This window comes from Trichechus manatus, unplaced genomic scaffold, assembly GCF_000243295.1.
Source record: "Trichechus manatus latirostris isolate Lorelei unplaced genomic scaffold, TriManLat1.0 scaffold00089, whole genome shotgun sequence".
Taxonomy (NCBI): Eukaryota; Metazoa; Chordata; class Mammalia; order Sirenia; family Trichechidae; genus Trichechus; species Trichechus manatus.
Window position 1 is genome coordinate 9,265,485 of NW_004444025.1, and position 12,146 is coordinate 9,277,630.

The window sequence follows — 12,146 nt, forward strand, 5'->3', positions numbered from 1 at the left end:
GGGGGTGGGGGGAGGGAGAAATTCGGCAGGTCAAACACGGGAGGAGGAAGGGGATACTGCCGCATCAGAGGACCATCCTGTCTCTGAGGTGGAAACCCCGACGTCTCCTGAGATACCACATGCTCGGAGTTATAAAACTGCTGAGGTGCGGGTCTTCCATGGAGGGGTCGAGGGTATCTACCCCTGGAAAATCCTCGTGTGAATTCTCTTTTGCGATATCCCTTTGGATACTCTGAAGCAGAACTATGAGCATTCCAATTCTGATGTACTTCTGCAAAATCTCCACCTTAGAGTGGGGGAAAAGAAAGTTCATTTTAATATATGAGAAAACGCTTGTTGAAAATTTCACAAGTACCTTTTCTTTCACTTGCTGTTAGTGGAGAACACATGGAGAGCAGTAATGAGGCATTCTTACCCTACTAGGCTCAAGCGGAGACCTAGGGAGAGGCCAGAAATTCTACTCCCACTCTTCAGTGTCAACAGAGGCCAGTAGAGGAATCGGACTTCTATCCCCACCTGGTAATAACGAGGCAGCAGCCCGACTCCTTCCCCTGCCAGAGTGGTGTCAAAAGAAACAACTAAAACAGAAGGCTTAAATAAAATCCAGAGTCTCATAAAATGTAACACCCAGCATATCCAGATTTCAGCTGAAAATCACTCATTATATCGAACATCAGAAAAATTTCAAACTGAATAAAAAAAGAAACCAACATAGGCCAACATCAAGATGACAACGATGTTAGGTTACCTGAGAAAGACTTTAAACAGTCATCAGAAAGATGCTTCAACCAGAAATTACGAACACACACTAAAGCAAATGAAAAATACAAACTCTAAAAAAAGCAACAGAGGGGGCAGGGCCAAGATGGCGGAGTGGTCAGATGCTTCCAGTGGACCCTCTTACAACAAAGACCCGAAAAAATAAGTGAATTGATTACATATGACAATCTAGGAGCCCTGAACATCAAAGGCAAAGTAGAGGAATCCGACTGAGTAGCAGAAGGAGGGAAAGAGAGTTCGCAAGCAGCGAGGAGCTGCCAGACGTGCCCGGCGGGACTGAAGCCCTTCAGCCCGGGTCAGCTTGGGGTGCATGGTAAGGTAGGAAAGCAGCGGCACTCAGGGGGTGTTTTCCACATCGGGGGAGACACAGCGATAGAGCGTCTGCTCGGCCATCCAGAACCAGTGAGAAGCAGCCCTCAATGGGCAAAAGATAAGTACTTGCGTCTGGACTACAGCGCAGAACAAAACACCCCCCTTAGGGAAAAATCTCTCTCCCATTTACCTCCTTGCTCCCTGCTCTGCACTGGATCCCCCAACCAGCTTCAGCAATCGCCAAGTCCCCTGCACCAGAAGTAGGACCTGTCGCGTGCCCTGAGCCATTCTCCCAGCCTTGGAGAGTGAACTAATTAACAAACAGGAGAAAAAATAATCTGCCGGCTCCCCTAAGCCAGGAACTCAGGATAGACACAGCTCCTTTGCCTGGGCACAAGCATAAGGGATCCATGGGCTCTGAGCGCCTTTCTCCCTGCATAGACTTGTGTGGGCCCATTTAAGATGCGTAGGCCCTCATTACCGCAGTTCAACAGAGTACATACCTGAAGTCTAACTTCAACTGTTTCAGCTGTGAATTGGCAAGTTCATGACATTTGACACTGCTCTGCCCATTAAGCAGGGTCTTCACATACCCACATCAGGGGCCTGAGGACTGGTGGCTCCACCCATGCCACCTAGACACCTGCGATAGGGGCCCTTGAGTAAGAGGTGCCCCCTGGTCCTTACAGCCAACAGCATTAGGTGCTCATAGTCCGGCTGCAAAACCCCCCCAGTTACGCACTCTAGGGAACAGGGACACGAGTTCCTCCTGGACACTTGGGGGCGTCCAACAGCCCCCTGCCTTGCTCCGAGTGAGTCCCCCTGCTGCAGCCAGATACCTGTGCCTACACCAATCACCCATGCCTGTCTAGGACTGTAAGTGCGAGCCTACACCACACACTTGGTGGCTATCTACCTGGGCACCTGAGCTGAATCCATACAGGAGAGGGGGCAGACTCCTGAGCTCACATACCTAGTAACAGATCTAACCACCTGGTGAAGGACATTAGAGCTTCAAAGGTAGCAAAAAATCAAACTAGCTCACACGAGCAGGCTATTTGGGCATATCAAAACAAAACAAGAAGCTAGGACACAATAAGCAAACATAAAATAAATACAATAACTTATTGATAATATGATCTCATACACAGAAAACCCCTAAGAATCCACAAGAAAACTACTGGAAATAATAGAAGATTTCAGCAAAGTTTCAGGATACATGATAAACATACAAAAATCAATTTGATTCCTTTACACCAACAAAGAGAACTTCCAAGAGGAAATCACCAAATCAATACCATTTACAATAGCCCCCAAGAAGATAAAATACTTAGAGACCTAGAAGACCTATCCAAAGAAAATGAGACACTACTGCAAGAAACCAAAAGAGACCTGCATTAGTGGAAAAACATACCTTGCTCGTGGATAGAAGACTCAACACTGTGAAAATGTCAGTGCTACCCAAAGCGATCTACAGATACAATGCAATCCTGATCCAAATTCCAACTGCATTTTTTAATGAGATGGAGAAACAAATCACCAACTTCATACAGAGAGGAAAGAGGCCCCGGATAAGGAAAGCATTACTGAAGAAGCACAAAGTGGGAGGCCTCACACTACCTGATTTTAGAACCTACTATACCGCCACAGTAGTCAAAACAGCCTGGTACTGGTACAACAACAGATACACAGACCAATGGAACAGAATTGAGAATCCAGACATAAGTTCATCCACCTATGAACAGCTGATATTTGACAAAGGCCCAAAGTCCATTAATTGGGGAAAAGACAGTCTCATTAACAAATGGTGCTGGCATAACTGGATATCCATCTGCAAAAAACTACAACAAGACTCATACCTCACACCATGCACAAAAACTAAATCAAAATGGATCAAAGACCTAAATATAAAATTGAGAACGATAAAGATCATGGAAGAAAAAATAGGGACAACACTAGGAGTCTTAATACATGGCATAAACAGAATACGAACCACAAGCGACAATGTACAAGCACCAGAAGAAAGACTAGATAACTGGGCGCTCCTAAAAATCAAACACTTATGTTCATCAAAAGACTTCAGCAAAAGAGTCAAAGACAACCTACAGACTGGGAAAAAAAATTTTGGCTACAACAAATCCGATCAGCGTCTAATCTCTTAAAATCTACAAGATACTGCAAAACCTCAACAACAAAAAGACAAATAACCCAATTAAAAAATGGGCAAAGGATATGAACAGGCACCTCGCCAAAGAAGACATTCAGGCGGCTAACAGACACATGAAGAAATGCTCACGATCATTAGCCATTAGAGAAATGCAAATCAAAACTACAATGAGACTACCATCTCACCCCAATAAGGCTAGCACTAATCCAAAAAACACAAAATAATAAATGTTGGAGAGGCTGTGGAGAGACTGGAACACTTATACACAGTTGGTGGGAATGTAAAATGGTACCACCACTTTGGAAACTGATTTGGTGCTAAGTACCATACGATCCAGCAATCCCACTCCTTGGAATATATCCTAGAGAAATAAGAGTCATCACACAAATAGATACATGCACAGCCATGTTCACTGCAGCACTGTTCACAATAGCAAAATGATGGAAACAACCTAGGTGCCCATCAGTGGACGAATGGATAAACAAATTATGGTATATTCACACAATGGAATACTACGCAACAATAAAGAACAACAATGAAGCCGTGAAACATAACACGGAGGAATCTGGAGGGCATTATGTTGAGTGAATTTAGTCAGTCACAGAAGGACAATTGTTGTATAAGACCACTATTATAAGAACTCAAGGAAAGGTTTAAACATAGAAGGAAACATTCTTTGATGGTTATGAGGGTGGGGAGGGCTGGTGAGGGTTATTCACTAACTAGACAGTAGACAAGAATTATCTTAGGTGAAGGGAAGGACAGCACACACTAAAGGGGAAGTCAGCACAATGGGACTAAACCAAAGCTAAGAAGTTTCCTCAATACAATCAAACACTTCAAGGGACAAGAGTCACAGGGGTGGAGGTCTGTGGACCATGCTTTCAGGGGACATCTAGGTCAACTGGCATAACAAAATCTACTAAGAAAATGTTCTGCATCCTACTTTGGTGAGAAGTGTCTGGGGTTTTAAAAGCTAGCAAGCGGCCATCTAAGATGCATCAGATGGTCCCAACCACCTGGAGAAAAAGAGTATGAAGAACACCGAAGACACAAGGAAAGTATCAGCCAACAAGACAGACAGGGCCATATAAACCAGAGACTGCATCTTCTTGAGACCAGAAGAACTGGATGGTGCCCGGCTACCACCGACGACCTCCCTGACAGGGAACACAACAGAGAATCCCAGATGGAGCAGGAGAAAGGTGGGGTGTAGAATTTAAATTCTAGTAACAAGACCAGACTTAATGGTCTGACTGAGACTGGGGGAACAGCAGAAAGCATGACCCCCAGACTCTCTGTCAACCCAGAATTAAATAATTTCCGCAGTCAACTCTTCAGACAAAGATTGGACTGGACTGTAGGACATAAAATGATACTCATGAAGAGTGTGCTTCTTAGCTCAAGTTGATACACGAGACTAAATGGGCAGCTTCTGTCCAGAGGTGAGATGAGAAGGCAGAAAGGGTTAGGAGCTGGTCGAATGGACACGGGAAATCGGGGGTGGAAAGAAGGAGTGTGCTGTCACTGTACAGGGAGAGCAACTAGGGTCACATAACAATGTATGTATAAATTTTTGTATGAGAAACTAACTTGAAATGTAAACTTTCACTCAAACTACAACTATAAACAAAAAAAAAAGTAATAGAACATACAAAGAAGATATAGAAATTTCAGAACTGAAAAATACAATTAAAATAAAAAACTCAATAGATGGGTTCAACAGCAGAATGGAGAATACAGAGGAAAGAATCAGAGAACTGAAAACCAGAATAGAAATTATCCAATCTGAACAGCTGAGAAAAACTAAAAAAATACAAAAAGAACTAATCCTTATGGACCTGTTGTACTCTAACAAAAAATCTGAACATTTATGTCAGCAAAGTCCCAGAAGGAAAGGAGAAAGAGCGTGGGACTGAAGAAATAATGGCTGTTCAGCAGGGTTACATCCTTTTACCTTACTTAGTCAATCTGTATCTAAACAAATAATCCAGGAAGCCAGACTACATGAAGAAGGTGGCATCAGAACTGGAGAAAGACTCATTATCAACCTGTGATATGCAGATGACCCAGCCTTGCTTACTGAAAATGAAGATGAGTTGAAGTACTTACTGATGAAGGTAAAAGACTTCAGTATGGATTATACCTGACCATAAAGAAAACTAAAATCCTCACAACTGGACCAATAAACAACATCTACATCAGTGGAGACAAAATTGAAGTTGTCAAGGATTTCATTCTACTTGGATCAATAATCAGTACTCATGGAAAGAGCATTCAAAAAATCAAATAACATACTGCACTGGGCAAATCTGTGACAAAAAAACTAAAGAAAAAAAACCCAAACTCACTGTCGTCAACTTGATTCTGACCCATATCGATCCATAGAGTTTCCAAGGAGCACTTGGTGGATTAGAACTGCTGATCTTTCGGTTAGCAGGTGTAGCTCTTAAGCACTACGCCACCAGGGTTTCCTCTGTGACAAAATATCTCTTTAAATTTCCAAAAAGCAAGGATGTCACTTTGAAGAATAAGGTGTACCTGACCCATGGTCTTTTCAATTGCCTCATAGGCATGTGAAAGTTGGACAAAAAAAAAAAAAAAGAAGAACTGATGCATCTGAGTAGTAGTGGTGTTAGCAAAGAATACTGAATAAACCATGGACCAGAAGAATAATGAACAAATCAGTATTAGAAGAAATACAACAAAACGCAACCTAAAAGTGAAGACGGCAAGACTTTTTCTTGCTCACTATGGACATGCCATCAGGAAAGACCAACCACTAGAAAAGGATGTCATGTTTGGTAAGGTAAAGGGTCAGCAAAAAATGATGAAAATCCTCAATGAGATGGACTGATGCAATAGCCCGACAATGGGGTCAAATACATCAAAGATTGTGAAGATGGCACGACCGGGCAGTGTTTCGTTCTGTTATACAAAAGATCTCCATGAGTTGGAGTTGACTGAATGACAACTAACAACATACCTATCAGAATGGCTAAAATGAAAAACACTGACAACACCAAATGCTGGCAAGAACGCAGACAAACTGAATGCCTCATACGTCGCTGGTGGAAATAAACAGTGGTTAACCACACTGGAAAACAGTATAGCAGTTTTGAATTTCTTGAGTTTCGTTTCCATTTGTTTCAGTGTGTTTAAGAAAGTAAACACCTAACTACCACATACCCAGCAACTGCACTCCTGAGCATTTATCCCAGAGAAGTAGAAACTTACGTTCACACAAAAACCTGCATACAAATGTTTACAGCATCTTTATTGTCAATAACCCAAAACCGGAAACAACCCAGATGTCGTTCAAGAGATGAATGGTTAAACAACCTGTGGTACATTCATACCATGGAACACTACTTAGCAATAAAAAGGAACAAAATACTGATATATATAACCTGGATGAATCTCCAGAAAATTATGCTCGGTGAAAAAAGCCAATCCTAAAAGCATATATAATGTAATCCTTGAAATGACAAAATTAATTATGGAAATGGAGAAAAAATTAGTGGTCGTGAGGCATTAAGGAGGGGGTGAGGGAGGGAAGTGAGTGTAGCTTAAAAGGGATACTAGTGGTGATGGAAACATTCTGTATCTAGACTGTATTACTGCCGATATCCTGTGTGTGACACTGTACTCTAGTTGTGCTAGATGTTACCATTGGGGAAAACTAACTAAAGGTACATGGAACCTCTCTGTATTATTTCCTACAAATGCATGTGAAACTACAATTATCTCAAAATGAAAAGTTCAATCAAGAAGAAAAAAAACAAAACAGGAAAGAAAAGCATGATAAAAAGAAAACATGTTAAAAAATAAAATGCCTTGAGTTAGGAATTACCATTTACTCCTAAAAATGAAAGCAACTAGGTTTCTTAAGAAAAAAAGTACCGATAAGCACAAATGATTCTAACAAGGCTGAGCTTGTCTTTAAACCCTAGAGACATTTTTGCATCCTTAAACTCACAATACCACCACAGAATATTCCCCAGGACTCCCTCCCACTACAACCCATGCCTCCACCGCTAGCTGGGAGGTAAACAGAGAGCCAAATGTTTCCTTGTTTTATTACTAACTGATAAACATGCAAATAAAGATAAAGAATGGCTATATATTGTATTCACTCACCTGGTTCAGTAAGTTCAGATTTGAGTTTTTTCCGACCTTGAATATGAGATTTTTTCCTCTGTTTGGCTTCTGTTTCTTTTTCATCATCACTGAAATCTAAGGCCTTGCAGAGATAACGATACAGATTTACGTTACAAAGATGTTCTAGTTCAAGAGGGTGAGGAGATAAGCCAATTATTTACCACTGACCTTGAGAGAAAATTGTTCTTTTCCATACTTAATTCCCTCCAGTAATAAGCAATTAATTACATATTCTAAGTAAATAAGGTAGTTTTTGACAAATGCTTAATGATTCTTAGTTATAACACAGGTCAGTAATCAAGACGAGAACTCTAGTCAATTTTTTTTTCTCTTTTTTCTGAGTGTCTAGGAAGTTTCAGACAGGTCACTTGACAACACTGATCTTCACAACCTTCAGACACAGGTATCCCTGGCTAGAAACCTGACTTCCAGCTTAGACTCAGGCTCAGCACAGTACCAGCTGCCAAAGGACATCAAAGGAAGGAGTAGTTCATACCCTGAACATGAAGGACAGAGCAAGTCATGTGAATTATTAGATCTCATATAAAGAGGACGTTCTACCTTTCATTAATTCAAAAATTTATACATACGCATTACATGCCAGGAACTGTTCTAAACTCTACACAGGTATTGATTCTTTAAATAAAATAATGTCAGGAATAGTAAGAGCCAAGTAAGCGTGCAGAAAATCACAGGGAATGCTATTTAGATAGGAATGGAGGAAACCAGGAGCCCTGGTGGCACAGTGGTTAAAGCACTCTGTTGCTAACCAAAAGGTTTACCAGTTCTAATCCATTACCACAGACCATGAACTTTCAGCCACTCCTTGGAAATCCTATGGGGGCAGTTCTACCCTGTCTTATGGGTTGCTATGACTCGGAATCAACTTGACGGCAACAGGTTTGGTTTGCTTTGGTAGGAAACCAGGAGCCCTGGTGGGCCAGTGGTTAAATGCTCTGCTGCTAACCAAAGGGTTGGTGGTTTGAACTCACCAACCACTTCGTGGGAGAAGGATGTGGCAGTCTGCTTCTGTAAAGATTTACAGCCTTGGAAACCTTATGGGGCAGTTCTATCCTGTTCTACAGGGTAGCTGTGAGTCAGAATCAACTCAACAGCAGTAGGTTTGGTTTTGGTAGGAAACCAGATACAAGTATGACCCAACTTCCAAGAGGACATCATTTTAAATTACAAGTAGGAAAACTCATACAAAAGAAAGAATTGGGATTCACTGTTACAGTCTACCAAAAAAATCACTGCTCCAAGATTTATGGGTTATACGTATTACAACCAAAAAAAAAATCTGTTGCCATCAAGTCGATTCCAACTCAGAACGAACCTACAGGACAGAATAGAACTGCCCCACAGGGTTTCCAAGGAGTGGCTGGTGGATTCAAACTGCCAACCTTCTGGTTAGCAGCCAAGCTCTTAACCACTGCGCCACCAGGGCTCCATATATATTACAGCCGTCATGATCTCATATAGTTCAAGGATTTTATGATTCTACTAACACCACAGAACGAAGTTATTTTTCGTATAAAAATAAATAAAAGCAAGCACATTGTGTATTCATGTATTAAGACAAACAAACAAAAACCCACTGCCGTTGGGTCGATCGTGACTCACTGCAATCCTATGTGATACAGAGTAGAACTCCTCCATAGGATTTTTTGGCTATCATGTTTACAGAAGCAGTTCTCCAGGGCCTTCTTTTGCGGTGCTGCTGGGTAGGTTGGAATAGTCAAACTTTCTTTGGGTTAACAGCCAACTGCCATTCCCTTGCGTCACCCAGGAATCTTGTGTGCATGTACGTATATTGAAAATGAAGGAATAAAACGTATATGAAAGTCTCTGTATGGGATTTTTGGTATCATCTTGCTGAAATATATTTTAAGTCAAATCCTCCATGAATCAGGAGTCCATAAAACTCAAAGTCAATAATCAAACGAACAACATCAACTAATTTTAATACCTTCAAATGCATGTTTAATTATGATCTCAATGTGCTAAGATTTTTAAGCTCATGTTAAATCCAGTATCCGTCAGACACCAGCCAGAAAGTACTGAGATCAGAAGGAAGATGTCCTTTCCCTGAAATTGCCCAGTCAAGCAAGAAAATAAATAACCCAACAATACAAAGAAAATGTTCTATGACTTAGTGCTACGGGAGCGTGGGGCTGAAGAAAGAGAACAAGGGAAAGGAAGGTATAAATGTGACACATGCCTGAACAAGATTAGAAATTAACACAGACCATGAATCCTCAGCATCACTTGAGAACATCTCACGTGACCAAAGCTAGATCGGCAAATGCCAAGCTTCTAAAGTACTGGGAAGCTGTCAGACTTGTAAGTCTATTTTAAAATGCTCACTTATAATAATTATGTTTTTCTTTTATACTGTATACGTTTATAGCATTTTCAAGAAGCGAAAACACTCGTATTGCTGTAATTTTCATATTCTAATAACTTTACTAAACACTTCTCTCATTCAGAGATGATACCTGAGTCTATGCACACCTCTAGAACGACTGGCTATCAGGTCACTCTGGGGTGTACAACTGTTCTGCTGACATGGATGCAAGAAAAGTTCTCTTGTTGTTGTTGTTATTAGATGCAGCCGAGTCAGTTCCAACTTATAGCAACCCTACAGGAAAGAGCAGAAATGCCCCACAGGGTTTCCAAGGAGCAGCTGGTGGGTTTGAACTGCCGACCTTTTGGTGAGCAGCTGAGCTCTTAACCACCACGCCACCAGGGCTCTCAGTTAAATTTATCAGAGGCCAGAAAGGGTGAAGATGAACTCCTGGAGAGACTGACCAAATCAGATGGACACCGGCAGCCGACCTGAATGGCTGGTACCTGAGTTACTGCACCCTGTGGACTCTTTGTCCTATCGAACGACTAATTGTTAGTGACTGTTTGGGACCGGTAAAATGATTGGGAGGGTGAAGTTATCCCCCAAATATGAAAGAACCATGGCTAGAAAAGCCAGGGGGTGCCCTGCAGTGGATTAATTACTTTCGTGTGTAGCCTTTCTATCGTGGTCTTGTAACTCCCACCCAGGTGACTGTGTGATAGGGTAATTGTGGCCTAAGAAGCGGACTGATCAGTTTTGCCTCAAAGAGAGCCAGTTCCAGAGCAGAGAGGAGGAGCCCACCACCACCAAGGAAGGAGAGACGTAGCAGCAGAGACCTGGCAGCAGGTGATGACGCAGTGGGCTTCCCAGCCCATGGAGAGAGAAAGCTGAGTGCCTCTGGGCAGAGACTGAGGGCCAGGGAGAGGCCGGCCTGCAAGCACAGCTGGGGAGAGGCTATCTTGGTGGATGAACTGTATCCTGAGTGTGCCTGAGCCTGAATTGTAACTGTTACTTCTCTAATAAACCCCATAACCGTGAGTATGGTGTGAGTTCTGTATGGCCACTGCAATGAATTATCGAACCCCAGTAGACAGTGCTGTGGGAAGGACAGATGGTGTCAGAATTAGTAAAGATGGCAGAGAGAGGAGGCATGTTGGACCCCCCTCTCCGTCATGGAAATCAGCCTTGGGCTGTTGGATCTTGATTCTCCTTTCCCCTTGTGAAGAGGTCAGACATTGCCCCCATGCTGTTTTTAGTTATAGTAAACAATGGGAAGGTATGTAGATTTTAATAACATTGCATATCCAAAAGAAGGTCCGTTTACTAGAAGCCCCATAATAAGTGTCTCCACGTTCCACGTGGAGAATTTACTACATTGAAAAAAAGAAGTTTTAATAATGATATTCTGCTTTTACCAACTGTCAACGGAATTAATAAAAATAGAAAATTACAGGTAAACGATGACAGATAATATAACTACTACAACATAACTAAACACTGTATTTTTTCTAAAATGATCAGTCAAACACTCTGACTGCAACATATCAGCAGTCACCTAGGGGAGCAGGAGAGGGCCTGGGCTGGGAGGTGGCAGTACACCGGAGGGCACCATCAGGGTCTCCTTGAGATCAGTAAGGGGAAATGTGTAATATTAAGTCCTGCCTTACTTTAAATAATATTGTGAAAAAAACTTGTATTTACTTCTGGTGGTGGTTCCTGATCATTTTTCCATGAGGCATCTGATCCCTTTTCCCTAGAAAAAGAAAAAAAATAAATAAAGAAGTATTAAGGCTCTACTAAGTACTCCAAACTTAAAACAAAGCAGAAGACATGAACTCAATCCTCAATTTTGCAATATACATAAATAACAGCAAAAAATAAAGGACCCTTTATTTGTCTTTACATTGTTTCTGAGGACACGGATAGAACACTAAAAAACACACACCCACAATATAGGTACTCAGACACGTATAAATACTGGCAAAGGGGACTTAGAATGAAAAGCCAAGGCCGTGAGGCGCAAAGGAAAGTGGTTCTGCAGTTCATAAACATTTTCAGATACCCGGATTGATTTTTATTTTCATGATAACTCAAGTGTTCAAAAAGCACAGTTCAACAAATGCTTACAGTACCAACTACGGTAAGATACCGTGCCATGTGCTAAGAATACAAAAACAAATATAAGGAATTCCTTTGCCCAAGATTTTACAGGTTTAATGGTAGAGATAAATATATCAAAAAGAAAATTCAATATAATATGAAATTATTTTTATATATATGTGAAAATTAAATATAATGTAAGGAATACCAACAATCTTCTATGAGTAACCAAGGCTAGCTCCAACCGTGATTCTCAAAGCAGCGAGGGGAAGTAAC

The 12,146-nt window shown here is 41.5% G+C and overlaps 1 protein-coding gene across 1 annotated transcript in view; it reads right to left on the reverse strand.

Annotated features, from left to right (window-relative positions):
- Positions 1–12,146, reverse strand: part of NAF1 (nuclear assembly factor 1 ribonucleoprotein) — a 65,170-nt gene that overhangs the window by 483 nt on the left and 52,541 nt on the right. The window contains exons 6-8 of the mRNA XM_004382056.2: positions 11,472–11,523; positions 7,400–7,502; positions 1–286 (exon numbers count right to left, since the gene is read on the reverse strand). Coding sequence (XP_004382113.1) covers positions 1–286; positions 7,400–7,502; positions 11,472–11,523 — 441 coding nt within the window. The remainder of the gene's footprint in view (positions 287–7,399; positions 7,503–11,471; positions 11,524–12,146) is intronic.